The following is a 17,967-nucleotide window of genomic DNA, read 5'->3' as shown; positions in this document are numbered from 1 at the left end:
TGTTGACCACTTCCCATGACCGGATTTTGGCACATCGGAGAATATCAGCTAAAACAATTGCAGACACTATAGATATCCAGGGAATATATTGGGTTTATAATCCTTGAGCATCTGGGTAAGCACAAGTTGTCAGTCAAGTGGGTGGTGTCCAAATGTTTGAATGTCGATGAGAAGAGACTTAGAGTGGACACTTCCAAATTGATTCTGCAGTATTTTCATCGAGCTGGTGCCAACTTTTTGGAACAAACTAGTTACTGTTAATGAACCATGGTTACATCACCATGATCATCTTCTTTTTTTTCCCCGGTTAGGGGTCGCTACAGCGCATTACTGTCCGCTCATGATTAGCAGTGGAGTTTTATGGTGTCGAGTTGCCAGCCCGGCGCCAAACCTTCCACAGAAGGCACACACTCACACCTAGGGCCAATTTAGAGTGTCCAATCCACCTACAGCATGTCTTAGGGATGTGGGAGGAAACCGGAGCACCCGGAGAAAACCCACGCGACCACAGGGAGGACATGCAGACTCCCCACAGAAGGCACCCCAGCCGAGGACTGAACCGGAGAACTTTAGTGTGAGGCGGCAACGCTAACCGCTGCACCACCGCGACCGCCTGCTTACATCATCATGATACTGAGGCAAAACAGCCCATGCAATAGCAGCATTCATCTTCACCAAGGCCAAAGTTGTTCAAGACCCAAAAGTCAGCAGAAAAGGCGATGGCCACAGTGTTTGGAATCAGTAAGGTGATGTGATGACCATCTTCCAAGTTGCAAAACAGTTTATGCAGAATACTACTGTAACTTGGTGTGCCGATTAAAGGAGGCATTGAAAGAAAAAAAAGGAGAGGGAAGCTGTGGAAAGGAGGAGCTCTCTTTTTGCAAGACAATGCACCTGTTCACAAGACAGGCAACACAATGGAGGTTTTAACAAAAGTGAGGTTTGAGTGCATTGACTTATCCACCCTACTCACCAGATCTTGCTCCATTCTAACTATTTCCTGTTTCCAAACCTCAAAAAGAAAACGGTCACCCTTTCAAACGAGGGTGATTTTGGATGGGGCTGCAGCGGAGCAATATGTCAGTGACCACACTTCAGACTTTTTTTGGCAGGGTTACAGAAATCAGACATGATGCTCCAAATGTGTTAAACTTTGGGGAGAATATATGTTGAATAACTTGTAAGTTTCATGGCTCCAAATAATTCCCCTTCTTGGTCGGGCTTTGACCTTTTCAGCGCACCCTCGTATGTAAGCTAGTGTTTTTGATCAGAGGAATTTCAGATTTGTTTCATTTGGTGTTCTGTGGTGTGTACAACCATGTTATTTGTAATCTCTTCGTAAGAAACTTGGTCTCCAACAACATTACATAACTCGTCTCTCACACACCAATTGTTTAAGCAAAAGGTGGTTGTCACTGAATATGAGACAATTGCTACACTATCGGAGAATGCCAACTTCAAACACTGCTGGCTACACAGACAGTTGAAAGTGAAGATCATGGTTCCACTTATTTACTACTGTGGGGGTGGAGGGGAGTAGTGCCTATGAAATTAGAGTTGCGTAACTGTAGTGCAAAGACGAGCAGCACAAGTCTATACACAGAGAGAAACGAGCCACTTCACACAACTGACTGTAAGCAAGCCCAGAATTTCTGGAGCATACTAGGGTAAAGCAAAACAGCACAACTCTAGGTTCTACAAGCAGGAACCTAGAGATGACTCAAATTCTTCCTCTGCTCTCATGAGAGTAAATTAAAGCTTAAGCAGAATAAGCCTGGATGCCGATGGATGTACTGGCCCAGTGGGTAATGAATATGTGAACTACTCCAGCTACAAAGTCTCCATCCTCAGTGTCCTGTACATCAACTTCAACTGGACCATCATTATTAACAAAGGGTCAACAGCTGGCATCTACTGGAGCAGAGGCCTATAAGGTACCCAGTGAGAAAGGTCACAATCCAGATATGAAGAGAGTAGGGAAGGAAGATGCTTAAGCCACTACTACTACAAAGGCAGCTTAGGACTAGTGCTATTCTGCATTCACAGGTGATTACTAGGTTAATGGTCCCCAGAGCAAGGGCTTTTTAAGCCTAACCATGCTTGTGTCTGTAAGGTACACACTTCTGGTGAGAGAAGTAGCAAAGTGCATTTTAAATCATTTTAGAATACTGGTTTTGCCAGTGTATTTAAAATTGTTGAATTCTGCATTCCTGCCTATTTTAAGTGTTTGCTGCTAGAGTTACTGGGTAAACTGATTTCCTGCACTTTCAGCATGGATTACTGTTTAAGTTGATTAAATCATTAAGTGTCCAGTTAAAGTTAGAAGGGTTACAACTGTTGTCTTAGTGGCAGTGCAGAATAGCCTGGTCTCATTCTGTGCTGAGAATTGCAGAGGAAACCTTAAGAATATATTTACTGTGACTGTTCAGAGAACTTATTTACTGGTTTGCTGAGCTTGTATTGCGCGGTCACATTTGTGAGAGGGCTTGGCATCTTGCTGCAGCTAGCAGTGCTCTATACTGAAGCAGGCACTTAAGAACTGGAATTTTCTCAGTATTTAGTTGTACAAACAGCAACTGTTTTTTTTTTACATTGAGGAGTACCACCCCATAAACAAGTTTAGCCTTAGTCCTGATTCTTACCCAAGCTACACAGATGTAAACCCCTCTTGTACAATCCCCTTGTAGATCATGTAATAAGGATCTATGACCATGGACTTGTACTTTCCTACCTCTGCAGTCAGTTTGGTGAATGTGGGCATCCTAAGACAATTCAGCAATTGTCTCATGCTTGCTGACAACCACCCAATGCTTAAGAAAACTGATAAGGTATGTGTGAGAGACATAGTTACACAATATCACTGGTGGCAAGATTCTCATATACAAGCACTTTTAATACTAAATGTTGTCAGAAGAAGACTGCAGTGGTGGTGCTGCAGTAGCATTGTCGCCTCACAGTAAGACGCTGTCCAGTTCCATTCTCAGCTAGAGAGTCTTCTGCATGGAGACGTGTGAATGGGCGTACCTTCGTTAAAGGTTGTGCGTCAGGCCTGGCAAGCCGGTACGTAAAAATCAACTGCCAATCATTAGCGGACCGGAGTTCCGCTGTGGCGACCCCCAACTGGGAAAAGCCGAAAGACAAACAAGTTGTCAGAAGCTCTCTCACACACACACACACACACAATACTGAACAGATACTTAGACCCACATATGCTGAGGCTCTTAAATGCAGTCTTACTAAATCCCAAATGCCTCAGACATTGCAATAAGTAAGCAACTTCAAAAGCACTCTACCAAATCACCACCCACCAGGACACACACAGCCACATATCATGGCATCTCAGCTTCTAAGTCCATAAGGCAAACAACCACAAAACTCAACGGTCTCGCCTATGACCAAAATGCTTTGAGACACAGATGTCCCAACTCACCAGGCTGAGTAAGGACAGCCTCAATCAGCTGCTTATCAGAGGACTGGATCCTCTACATCATGTAAGCACCAAGATCATTGAACTGTAAGTACTAGTATGATTCAAAGTCCATGTGGGTGTAAAAGACCACAGATGTACCTCCCGGGACTACTTGAACAAAACGGAGCTCTTGGTCTATGTGCTCCAGACCAATACAAGCCTATTATTAAGCAGCATTCTATCTTCAAGGATGATGCCACAATATGAACAGAAGAAAAAACGGTCTTAGTTTCAGGTGTCATTCAAAGGGGGTACAATAATTCTTAACCTGAAAGGAGATTATTGAAAAAGCACACTGCTTAGTCAGGGATGATCTACACCTGTGCTCTCTAGTTTTCAAATACTAAAAACCTTGCCCATCCCCATAGTGCCTTTTTGTAAAGGTATTGACAACCTGATAAGCCTTCAGACATAGTAATACCAAACCAAGAACATCTAAAAGGTGTTGCTGCTTAGTGACAGAAGTCTAAACAAGAAAACCACACTCCTTGCAAGTTCCCCTCACCCTGGAGAATGTAGACATCTGTGCAGCTACTGACACAAGGTTCAAAGCTGTGGACATGTGCCCTGGCAATGCAGGGCTATGATGCATTCCACACATTTAAACCAGCTGGTGCACATGAATGGACAGAAGGTGGAGGTGTCTCAATTTACATCAAGCAAACCAAGGCTAGCCGAACAGGATGATGTGCTTGAGATTCTCCATGTCCAAATTACCAAAGGCAAAATCCCACAACATATCCTTGCAAGCTGTAGGTCCCCTTCTATGACCCAGAAAACACAATTATTTAAGTACTGGAGACTCCTCCCCATTCAACCACACACCATAATTACAAGCAACTAACTGCCCCACTACATGCTGGGGATTGTACATTACCCCAAACATGCAGGCACAGAGGATTCCTGGATTTGCAAATGCAAGCACCCTGAACCAGCTAGTCTGTACACCCACTAGTGGTGCCAACATTCTTGACCCGGTCCTCAAACATGGGAGAACACTGCACCCCCCCCCCCCAGTATGATGTCCTCACTGGTCAGGTTGGCCCATAAAGGAGTCTCCTTTGAAACTAAAATAAAACCCAGGAACCTAGCTAACCATGGAACTTTTAGGAATTATTCTAAGGAAAAGTTCCTATTATTAAGTGATACCCTAGCAAAATTTCAAGCCCTCCAAAACCCCACTAACACCACTGCCTATGTGGATGTGTTCAGAGAAACCCTGCAAAATCATGTTAACGGCTGCATTGAGACAGCTGTACCTACCCAGAATAAGCACTGGACAAACTCAAAACGTATTCTTCAGTTATGTCCACAACCTCAAAGGCAATACACAACAATGTGTCGAACTATAAATGGAGCCCTCTACACCGAGCTGAAGATGTACCAAAGCTAGCTTCACCACCCCCCCAGAAAAGAAATACCTCAACCACAACTCCTAACTATCCACTGGGAAACAAGTCCTCAATCCCACTCTCCAAAGCCAACATCATCCTAGAATACCTCATTAAGAGCATGAAATACAACCTATCAGGACCATAAGAATTACTATTTAACTGCAGCCTCCAGAGAGGCTTTGTGCCAAGCAAATAGGAGGACTGTCAGTCATTTCTCTGCACAAGGACAGCCATCTACAGACCAGGGTAGCTACAGACACACAAAACTGACTAGTCTCACATGTAAAGCCATGGAAAAATCGCCATGGAAATGCTAAACAATGACAAAGAAAATCTTCAGACATTGGATCCAACCCAGTTTGATTTTGACAAGGGCAGGTCATGCCTAGTCAACTTGGAGGACTTCAAGAAAGTTACCAAAGTAAAAAATTGTGCAGACTGCTTATCTTCACCTGGCTAAAGCATTTGAGACAATACCCATTCATTCATGGTCAACAAACTCAACATTCTGGATAAACCCCTATCATCTGCTGGATAGTCAGATGGCCAAAAGATAGGACCCAAGAAGATGGGATAAAAGACAGTCTACCTTTTCAAATAGGCCAGTCACAAGGAGTCCCTCACTGCTTGGTGCCAAGGCCACTCCTTTTTAGCATCTACTTCTCTGAAGTCAAAGCCACCATCAAGGACCTCTGACTGATCAAGTAGGAGGCTGATTGCAAAACTAGGCAGTCACAGAATCCCCCAATGACACTAATACCATCAAAGATGGCCCAACACAGACTAATAACTGCTGCTAAAGCCACAGTCTAAAACTCAATGCACAAGACAGTATCCTTCGGGAAAACTGCTACCCCTGGAAACCAACGCATTAAAAATAGACTCCTATTAGTAGACACAGTGGTTAGAGATTTCAGAAGGTGTTTAGACAGTAACCTGGTCTTTGACCATCATGTGTCTATAGTACTAAAGGAAATAATTTTATGCTGACCAAATTTTAAGCAAGGGTATGGAATCTGAGTCCAAGGATGTCAGTGTTCCTCTGTAATCTGTCCTCAGAGCAATCAGTGGGTACAATGCTCCCTTTGGTATGAACTGGTTCAAGCATACACAACAACTGTAGCATCCAAGGAGGTTCCTCACAAAAAGAATACAGGGCATAAACATGGCTAATGTAGACCGGACTGCCTCAATACCCTACCCCTGTACTCAGCCTCCTACAAACTGCTCAGAGATGCAATCTATACCTGCCTACAAAGCATACTCTGATCCCACTCTGATGGGCCTATTGCACAGCTACAAAACAAATATTAAAATTACCCAATATAAGGAGCTAAAACTTGTCAGCAACATAAATCAGATATAGCAAAGGGACAGGTATGTGTCTCGGGCACTACCCCCTCTCTAGAACAAGCTTCCCATACAAGTGAAGCAGAGTTCTTCCCCAACTCAATTCAAGCATAACCAGAACCAATGAATGGGATATCGGAATTTACCCTAGGTGTGGCGCCTATGTCTCTAGTAGATAGACACTACCTGCAAATCCTTGACTACCCATGCACAAGCCTACATATACCCTTAAAATCATCCTACGGTATCAAACCTTTCAGATACATTTGGGATACATGGCTAAGCTTAAAAAGGCCCCCTGATTTGGAGGGATACTTCAGAGCTACACAGTAGTCTCTCATATACATGACACTAGCAGAATGTCACAAATCAAAGTGGAAAGGCATGACAGAGAAACAAGAGAAGGGATGCTCAAAAATAGAGACAAATAGAATCTGGGGGTGCAGGACCTCAACGAGAATAGCAACCACAAAAAGTAGCAGAAAGTATTCAAAGAACAAAGCCAAAATGGGGATGGAGAAAAAGTTTTTACCAATAGGAATGGTTGCAAGTAGGGGTATAGAAACATAGGCAAGACGAAGCTGGAATTTATTGGAGAAAATGAGCAAAGGAACCAAGGTACTGAGAGCAAATAACTATGGAGGGAAAGGCAGCATTGTGGGAAAAGGGTATGTGAAAGTCTGGACAGCAGGATAGAGACTTCCCTCCCCATGGTTTTCTATTACATAGAACAAAACATCCCTCCTCCTTTTTTTCCTGCTGTATGTACATCTGGCTGCTTTGGCAAGGTGAGCTTCCACTACACTTTTGAATACTGCTAGGTTGGAAAAATGTTTTTGAAAAGGTTTCATATGTTTCAAGCTACATTTCTGAAACTTCTTTGAATGCTGCTTAGCTCCGCTTTGGGTCTTGAATGAAAACTATTTTGTTGTGACAATAAGGCATAATATATGCTACATTAGCTGGGACTGGATTTTAAAAGCTAAAATAAGCTGTTGACCAATATACAACCATGGCACCAACATTGAATATTACTGTCTAAAGCTTAAAGGGAGAAGCAAAAGAATCAACATTTGTCATGCCTGAAACCCAAAAGATAAGGGTTCAACTCTGTTTAGGGCATGGACAAGACAGCACATTATCCTGCAATAATGCAGCTCACATGTGCAAGTATGAAAACACTCACCACATAATACCAGGTACGCAACCTACCATTGGAAATGTTGCTTTGTGTTCCTAATTTAAAACATAGTGGAGATGGAGAAAGCTTCTAGCATTTCCTTCATGCATTTGCAAACTGCTAACAATGACAACAACCCAGCACTCAATACAAGTTTAACCCCTTAATAAACTAACATCTGTTGAGCTCAGTCAGTGGTGAAAATTACTCACTGCCTTCCCATCTTAAAATACTCTAAAAGGTAGCTTTTAAAAAAACTCATTCTCATTACAGAGAATACACACAATTAAACAAGTAAAACGAGCCTCTGTATTACTAGAATGTTAATATTTGGTAATAGTATAGGCATTTTAAGAAAAAATCATCCTACCTCAAATTAAATGTCTTTAGCTACTTGTCACAGGAATACGACCTAGTTAATGCAAGTAACATAACTTACTGGCGTCTCACTACTTGGACATTTACACCACTTTGTGTTCTTCACTTCAAACTATGGCAAACCAATGTTAAACTACACCTGTGTTATCTTAAGTTATTTCTGCATCTTCGATATGTTAGAAAGCATATGAACTGGCTATAAGCAGACTAGAACATTGGCATTTCTTTCAACTACTAGGGACAATTCTGGTTTGCTGCATCTATTTCCCTACTGATAAAGGAACAAACTACAATATTCACATTGGTGAGATATTAAAATCTCTACTCAATGAGTAAACATACATGACATTTCACTAAAACTTCTCTCAGGTGATTGAAACGCACACTAACAATATACAAACCAACTTCAAAATTAGAGTGGTAATACATATAGAAAACTATACTGAACACTGCAACTGAAGTAAAGTCATAAATTTTGCTAATCTTTTTGTTTTGTTAATAATCCAAAGTACTCTGACATTTTTAATGCTGCCCTACTGTATAACATGCTTGTTTGGTTGTTTCTTTTTTTCTGCTAGTTTTAAATTCCTCAAATACTGTTAAAGTCCATCTTGTTACATACTATTTGATACTTTGTTAAAACGTTGAAATTAATGTCATACCTAAAGATATCACTCAAGCAAATGCATGAGCTCCAGTCAGAAGGATTTTCTCATGTTCTCCCTCCCACATCAGTTTAGAGCATTCTTTCCACACAGCGTACATAAAACTGTCCACTTATAACAAATGACTTTAATTATAAAGGAAACACTTGTCTTAACATTCCTTTCCTCACGTGTGCATTCAGTTCTCTAGTACCAATTCAGTGTCATGGAGTGGCAGACCTTAACCTGGCATGCAATGGGTATTAAAAGCACAAAACAAGTGTTGGTTATGACACCATTTTATCACAGGATGCACAACTACAGGTGATTTTCACCAACTCCCCTACTGGGATGTCTTTGGAATTGGGGGGGGGGGGGATAAAACCCTACATGGACACATTTTAATAATGTCTTCCAGACTGAAGTCCCGCTTTGACATAATTAACGAAAAACATATGCATGGAATTTTACAGGTTAATTTCCATAATAAAATTCTAGGAAAGGGAAAGCAGTCAAGTGGTACCTTGTGAATACACACTTTAGTCTGCAAAAAAAAAAAAAAAAAAAAAATAGTTTTAGACCATTTACTAATTTTGCCTTGGTCTTTAGTTGCAAGTTCATTATCCAAAAACAATCATATGCAAAAACCAAATAGCCAAGTTTTAACATAAGCAAAGATTTATAACTTGTAGAAGCAAACCACAGGGACAGCCAAGTGTCCACATCTACTCACCTAAAGTAACTAACTGTATTAGTGCATACTCTGTACTAGAGGACATAGCTCCATAGAACCCACCACCAATACCACTGGTATATACTACAGCCCATAATGACAGGCTATCAGTTTACTAGTTTTTTGTGTAGTCCAAAACAATGGCCAATAAAAAGCTCGTTACTCCCCCCACTGAAAGGGGGCAAAGTGTTTGCTTTGTTTTCATTTTCAGACTACTCGCGCTTCCTTTTCTACAGTACCTTGCAGCTAACTCTCTAAATACTTAACCACATATGTAAATCTGTTTAGTCTTACTGAGCTTGTGTACTGCTCACAGTAATTCTCCATTTCCCCCTTCTCTGTTTCGGTTTTACACTGTTCAGTTCCTACAGTCAGCTTTCTCTGGAAACCTTCTTACCTTTTGCCATAGCCAAAGCTTATGGATTGTTTTTCTCAACACTGTTACTTTACTCATAAAGTGGTTGGGCCCTGATCCGCTCACTCTCACTTCTGCCCACCCCCTCCTATTTTACGTTTAAAATATCCCAACTCCACCCCTACACTTCTCTAGTCCCTCTCTGCATCATAACGATCAGAAATTAACCCAACTGCAGCTGCCACAGAATTAGTACCTGTGAATCATTAAATTAAAAGTGCTGCTACTCAGCTTGTCATTTTACAAGTTATACTGCTATTAAGCAAAGCTACTATTGCCCAGTAACATTTTCCAGTGCAAACTAATATCTACGGCAAACTTGCATACTATAAAAAAAAATACTCAAACCCAACTAGTATGCCTCCTTGACATGTTAGCACTCATTACCAATTACCATACCTCCCAAATAAACATAATTAATAGCCCTACAAACCCAGTCACTAGAGAAGCAGTTACCAAGTCTATCAATCACCACAGCACCCACTGTACCAGCAAACCTTAGATTTTTTCAATTACAGGTATCTTGAAAGTATGTTACTACATGAAATCCAATAAAAGTAAAGCACAAATGCATGTATGCATTTGGCTACATACTTCATTTTATTTCTTTATTGCATTTGTTTACCGGGAAGGTCCACTGGGCCAAAAAGTGCCCATTTTCAGTGGAGGCCCAGGAAGAAAACCTCCACAGTGGTGTATACAATACATACAGTTTGATAAAAACACATAGAATACATATCATTATCTGTGTTTTTATCAAATTGTAACAGATTTAAGTGTGTATGAGATTTGACAAAGAAGGAAAGGCAATGCATTTGTGAATAAATCTAACTACTGACAGTACAACAATTACAGACACACAGAGGCACTTCATAAAATTTACACAAAAATATCAGAGGAGACATTCACCCAAACTGTGGCCTCACACAACAGCAAAGAAAACCCAAACTAACAGCACAGTATTAAATATACAATTATCTTTTCCTCTCCCATCTCCCAATTCAAGCCTTTGCTTCCCAATTAATCTTACAAGCATATGCAATAAAATCCAGGACATACATGCTTGTATTGCCAGATATTCCCCAGATGTTATCATAGCTATACAAATATGGCTGAAGAGACATAAATGACAATAAAATTGCCTCCACCTGGTTTCAATATAACAAGACCTGACAAGACAAATAAGTGGGCAAGCGGAATAACCATCTACAAGAATTCCCTAAACATAACTGTATATGCACAGGAAATTCCACAGTTTAATAAAGGACTACTTATTATCACATCTCAAAAATCAACAGAAAAATGCTTTGTTTAGTAGCCATACATATCCCACCAGGTAAAAACATTACCACTGTGGAAAATATCCTGTACCGGATATTCCACCCTATACAACATGAAAAAATAATGCTAGGAGACCTAAATATAGATTGGCAGCTTATCAATAGCAATATCTCATCCGATTCCATAAACCTGTACAGCTTTACACAGTTAATTATATCAATTACTAGAGTCCACAAAAGTACTGCTAGGCAACCAACCTTAGACTGGATTCTAAATTAGTAGTCCCACACAAATTAGGGCAGCCGGTAGCCTTCCAGACAGCCAAAGTGACCATAAGCACTTTCAGAAGTTACAAAATTTAAGATACACATACAATTCAGAAACCAGTTCATAACTCAAAAAAACTTTGAGAAACACACATCAAATCCTTAAGATAATATAACTGGGAAATACCATGTCCTTAGACTTTCACCTCAATAAGATAATAAAATTCTCAATAACCTTGCCCCAACACATACTAAAAGGGTCAAATCCAATCCTGCACCATGGCTAACAAAAGAAACTAAGAAATTAATGCTGGAGTGCGACAAAACCTGGAAAGAAAGGCTCAAAAATAGAATAAAATACATTTCAACTTTTCAGGCAACCAAGGAACAGGATAAAATACCAAATAAAACATGACAAGCAAACATCATAGAACATCCTCCAAAATAAACAAAACAACCCCCTCCCCCCAAAAAACTCTTGTGGACGTCCCTAAACTAACATCCAGGCCAAATTACCACCCCCACCCCTACATCCAACAATACTAATTCAATGCCCACAAAGTTTACAACAATTTTATATAGACTATATTGCCCCTCGCAAACATTAACACTTCCACTACTCTCTCAGTACCAGCAGCCTCTGCTAAATATCCTAAGCTATTTGGACATCAGCCCTGCACATACCTCCATCATTAAAGAACTCCTACATGAGCTAAAACCAACAACCTTAGCTGCTGACCAACTCCCCTCAGACTACTTAAAAATGGCTGTAGATGCAAATTGCTTTTCCAGTCTCTATTGATAAATATATCTATATCTGAAAAACAATCCATTACTATCCCTTTACACAAAAAGGTGGCACATCTACAGAGTTTAATAATTACAGGCCCACTGCACCCCCAACACACACACAATCAAAAAATACTTGAAAAATCTATTCATGCTCAACTTCTACATTACCTAAAAATCAAGTAAGATGCTCTCAGAACACAGTATGGTTTCAGACCCCCCCCCCCAAGTAACTGTCAATTGTGCTCCTAGACTTATCCAAAGTTTTCAACACCATCACACCAACATTTACTCACTGAACTCTTTCTATAGATCTCTCTCAATCCTCCCTTAAATGGTTCCTCAGTTATCTAACTGGAAGGCAACAAGTTGTCAAATGGCAATAGGACTTCTGTTAAGTTACCACAGGTATATCTCGGGCTCTACTCTAGGACTTTTTTCATATTTTTATAAACTAGCTTCATACTGCCGCACAACAAGCAAATATAGTATAATGCTCAGATGATTCAATTTTAGTATGTACAGCCTCCACAACATCCAGACTACAAGAAATCAAACTGCTCTTCAATCAAAACCTGGCTGAAAATTCCAAACCTACCACACCCACTAAAACAAAGCTGATGCTCTTCACCTCAATAAATCATATCCATTAAAAACAATCTTCCTTGGTTACATCACTAAAATTGAGATAGTACCACACAGACTAAATTAATGGGTATTGCAACAGATGACAATCTTAAACCTGATCAGCATATTCCTTAAACAATTAAAAGAGCCACCAGAAACTTGGCTCTCATCCTATATGCGTACAGCCCTCTTGCATATCTCACCTATACTTACAAACCTAAGCTCTACACTAAATTCCAAACTAGCCCAGTTACAACAAATTAGCTGCAAATGCTACTAGGACTGCACACTGAGCTAACCACTGTCAAACCTTAAAACAGATAAGCTGGCTAGAGGTTAACAACTACATATCATACTCTCAGCTAGTTATGGCATAGAAATAAATATATAATCCTGAACAATGTCATACACCTCCCAAGGGACCTCCATTCTAGTGATAAATTTCTACTAATCACTATTAAAGCAAATATTTCATTGAGGGACTAATTATACTCATGTTACACCTCCAAAATCTGGAACACCATCCCTACACAAGTAAAAATGATTAACAAATCCCCAAGCTATAAAATCCAGCTCAAACAATACCTTACCCAATCCTGGTCATTCTTATGTTCATCACCAGGGTGAGACCTCTAATGAAAGCACAAACTTCTTATTGCTTGTCACTACATTTTTTTCCCCTCCTCTACTTCAATTATACCCAAACAACTTTTCCTCCTGCACTTGAACTAATACGTCCCCTTTCATTCCTCCCTCTTAAAAAATACTTCCCTATCTTGCTCTTTTTCTAACTGCCCCCCCCGCCACTTTCTACAACTCTCATGCATCATTTGTATAACCCAAGTTATAAACCTTCCAGATGCACCATTCTGGAACCGGCAAAATAAATGGTACCAGTCCTATGCTGTGCTCTCTCAGTCACATGCCATTACCACTATCCTCTTACACACCGCTACTAAAACCCCACCTGCCCACATAATTTTATAATTTGCTTCATTATAACCTCTTGAACTATTTACAGACCTATGCATCACTCAACATTTCTTTCCTACGTAATTTTATAACTTACTTCACTGTGTATTTGAACTCCTTGCAAAGCTTTCTTTACTGAAGTACAAGAACACTACACTTCTTTACGGTTCCCCTTCTGCAGTATCAATCCCATTTACCTCCTGCAAGATTTTACAGCTGGAACTACAGAGACTTATAATTTGTTAATGCAAATACTTCCGTGTATATACACCTGTCTATGTCTGTTTTTCCATGATAAACGTAACTGTTCTTCTGAGAACTGTCTAAACCTCATTTGTTAACATAAATGCATTGTTTTGGATCTTTTCTCCCCAGGCCTCCGATGAAAAAAGGATTCCGTCCAGGAGGAATTTCCGAGTCAACAAATACAAATAACTTCAGGATGGGATGCCAGTTCACCAGATGCATTCATACCACACCTACACTTAGCAGAAATTTAGATACATCACCCATCTACCTTGCCCCATGCATCACAGATGTGGCAGAAAACCAGGCACTTTACCAAAAACCCAGGTGGAAGACGTGTACTCTGCCTTACATCTGTGGCAGGAAACCAGACTCCCGTACCCCCTTCCCTGTGGATAAAGGCAGAACACAAACTCCACGCATGTGAAAAGTTACTTAAGCACACTTCAAAATGGAATAAATTTTAGGCACAAGTTCAAAAGCGTCAACACAACATCTGCAACAGCAAACCTAAGCCAAGTACATACCCATAGCAATTAATTTACAGTACCATATTTTGGCAATTCACAGTGGTGTACAACGAAGCAGACATGCAGCAACAAGACATTTAACAAGTCCTCCCGGTCTTCTCATTCAACTCTGCCCCACTGTTCCATTTATCCCCTTTCTCCTAAAGGAAAGGAAAGAGGGGTTAAGAGCCAGAAACACTGGCCATCATCCAGCAAGAGGTGGCAGGTTTTAAGTGCTCCTTACTACCAACTGACAGAAGGGCGCACCACCTAAGCAGGGCCTACAATGTTAGCCCAGCAGTTTGCATGCAGTTATTTATTCACCAACCTGGTAAGTAAACTAGTCATTTTGGACTTTCTTCAGCTGTGGTCCAAGTAATAATAATAAGAATGATCAGCATGTGCCGGTGATACTGAAGAAGCTGGAGCAGCCAAAGAAAACGGAACCATGCAAGGTCTAGACATATTACTTGGCAGACTATTTCACTTATCTACGAGTACTTCTGTTGGTCTGCTATACCATGTCATCTCCATCATTCATCAGTCACACAGCAAGTAAAGCTACCCCCACACACACACGCCTATAAAGGAGAAAGACAACCTCATTCATTCCCCCTCCAATACCTGGCTGGCTGCTTTTATTACCATGGTCTGTTAGGTCTCCATCCCTGCTTGATATGAGCAGGCTGGTGGGGTTAAGTTTGTAATAAGAGGTTCTACTAGGTTCTACCCCCCATCTTCAAAACTCATCCACTTCAAAGAAAAGACACAATGATTACATATAAAAAATAGTCTTGAGGCCATCACAAAGGCGATGAAACCAGAGAGTTACATTTTTTGACAACGCAAATAGTATGGGTCAATGACTCATTAGCTACATCCCAAACCAAAAGCAAATAAGTAAACTATAAAAATTCAGTAATCAAATCACTTGAACAACTGCGCACACACTGTGTATTAACTGATAAAAATGCACAAAACTCAATTCAGAGGAAAAAAAAGTCAGTGACAAAACAGAAAAATAACATACATAACAAAAATGCAGGAAAACAGGGATGATTAGTTGATAACACAGAATACGAAAACTATGCAACAAAGAAGAAAGGAAAAGACTAAAGTCCACGATCATACTACCTAGCAACTGGTACACAGCACTCACTACTGCTGACCTGTGGAATACCTGTTCTGGCATAATCAGCAAACCACGCAAAAACTTTGTGGAAAAAGGCAAGTTATCTTTCTGCTTATGTCCACATTTACTAAAATCCTGAAACTTCATCTAGTTCAACTAAAAACTTAAACAAAAACGGTTACAATTCAGAATTGCTTTAATATGTCAAACAACTCGAAAGAAAAAACAAAAATAATGGAGTACTCAAATTAACTTGTTTTTAACACATGGACTTTAAAATACAACACTATTTTATTCAACGACTTCAATTTTTGAGCGCACGCAATTAACAATCGCTACTGCTTACTACTAACAGCAGCTCAGGTGACCAAGTAAAATTTTAAAAATTCAGCCCCACCCACTTTAACATATAATCTAACTGAATAACTGTAGGGGGGAAGAGACTTAATAATCCAGGAAGCCCAGGAAAAAAAGTACTAAAACTGACAAATCCCATAACCTGTGAGCCACTCACCCGTAAAAAGCTACCTACCATATAGTTTTTCAGCCGGCTCGTGACAGCCCTGATCATGAAAGTTGTCAAACACAAACATTAAAATACAAAATAAAAACAATACAAAACATGCCTTCTCTGAATAGAACTACTTCACTGCAACAACAGCTTGAACGAAAATGTCACCAATGCCCCAGTGCCAAGTAGCACTGTCAAGACTGACCTCGGCCACTCAATCTCAGTAAGTCAGAGGCCTTTAGAAAGAAGATCTATTACAAATTTAACATGTGCTACACTTTACCGATTCGGTTTCATACAGAATTTAAACAGCACCACAAGTTCCACCAAAACATAACCAATTACCTAGTCAAGTACAAGGCAGAAAGAAGTACCACATTGCCTAAACAGACATTCAAGCCCACACTACCAACACCAATCATACAAGAGAAGTGAAAACTCAGTATTAAAACAACGCACTTCAACGCTGCTTTTCTGCCACTACTTCAAATGATATCCGATAAAAACTACTGTCACGGAATAACTAGCCTTTATAGATGAAACTAAATACTACAGGTACAGACCGTCTAGCTCTTAATGCAGCAAAGACACCAGCACCGACTGTCATCTGTCAAAACTAACGTCACATAAGCCTCAGGTCTAGGGTCATACCTGCAAATGCTCCTGAAAGCGGATAGGCAAGATCTGGGCCATGTTGGTGAAGCTTTCACACTCTTCCCCTCTTTCGACCCGTCAGTTTCTCTAAAGGTCGGGTCCAGGTACCTGGAAAATAGAGAACGGCCACGGCAGCAGCTTAAACCAATTTTCTTACACTCAACTAGTTAACAAGGGATAGGTGGGGAGAGGAGATATCTATACAGGTGTCGTTGCACTACAGACACCGCTTACCCGCTATTACACTAAAGAACTGGCACAACTGCCCCGAACAGTGGAAACCTGCAATGGCTGAAAGACAGAGACTAAACAATCCGGAAACGACAGCGGTAATTCCGTGGAGTGATACACACTCAGTCACCAAACTTCAATTTGGCAATCTCCCAAATCTACAAATGCAGTGTTTTTCAAGGTAGTGCAAAACGGCAGTAATCAAATGCTTTGCCTAACCCCAATCTCAAATGTAATACTTCCGAAAGTTAAAACTAGCCAACCAACTTGAAATAAATGGGACTATATTGTGGCGCTTCGCTCTCCAATTTTTTGCCACATCATTTGTCCGCATGACAACACGTAATTTCCGGTTGCCCTTGGTAAGTATTCGTAATTTTCTGTGTCTTACGGTTTATGGAAGGTATGTTTAGTCAGCATGTGAAGGCAGTGTGCTTGTAAAATATCGTTTTTGATTAACTAATATATGTTTCAGTAGACACCAGTGTGTCCGTTCCATCGCCGCAGTAGCTTTAGACGTTCTCTTCATTGCTAGCTGCTCTGAATTTCTTTAGGGTTTTATCTGTAAAAGCAATATAGCTACTTTGTATGTTTTATTTACTAAAGCGTTGATTTTCTTTAATACTCGAATTCCTGACTCGTCTAATGGTAATAATAATCATTTTCTTGATAAAGCCGAAAATCAAGTAAAGTTCACACGGGTTAATGTAAACTAATGCCGTTGGTAGATGCCCGGTTGACCACTTGCTGTAAAAATGTGGTACAAGTTGGGGTTAATGCAGGCCCACATAAGGACTCCTGTGAATTTTTCTTAGTTAAACATTTTGGAGAAGTGTGCTGTCTAAGGTAGAGGTTGTAGAAGTGGTCTGGAGGTAAGTTCGATAATGGGAAGACCAGTTGATTTAATGGGGAAAAATGTTGGTAGTATTTTTCATCCTGGGCTAGGGTTACCACCTGTCCCACTTTGCGAGGGACAGTCCCTATTTGGGCAGTTGTGTCCTGCAAAAAAATTGAAAAAATGGCAAATGTCCTGAGATTTTAGGATAAATTTATTTCCTATATTTTATGTAATAGTTGCATAAAAAATTTATTCTGTATCTGAAACACATAAATGTTATAAGAAACAGAATATGCAACTAAAATGCTACAAGAATAAGCTTTTATTTAGGGAAAACAGTGAAGTTAT

General features: G+C 40.2%; 1 protein-coding gene across 1 annotated transcript in view; it reads right to left on the bottom strand.

Annotated features, from left to right (window-relative positions):
• CLTC (clathrin heavy chain) overlaps positions 1 to 17,046 on the bottom strand; it is a 2,794,584-nt gene extending 2,777,538 nt beyond the window's left edge. Inside the window, exon 1 of the mRNA XM_044054892.1 lies at positions 16,548 to 17,046. Within this exon, the coding sequence (XP_043910827.1) occupies positions 16,548 to 16,589 (42 nt within the window). The 5' untranslated portion in view covers positions 16,590 to 17,046. The remainder of the gene's footprint in view (positions 1 to 16,547) is intronic.
• Positions 17,047 to 17,967: the final 921 nt, after the last annotated feature.

The sequence above is a fragment of the Protopterus annectens genome, chromosome 13.part0, assembly GCF_019279795.1.
Source record: "Protopterus annectens isolate FY-2018-M chromosome 13.part0, PAN1.0, whole genome shotgun sequence".
Lineage (NCBI taxonomy): Eukaryota > Metazoa > Chordata > Ceratodontiformes > Protopteridae > Protopterus > Protopterus annectens.
This window is presented reverse-complemented; position numbering and strand designations above follow the sequence as displayed.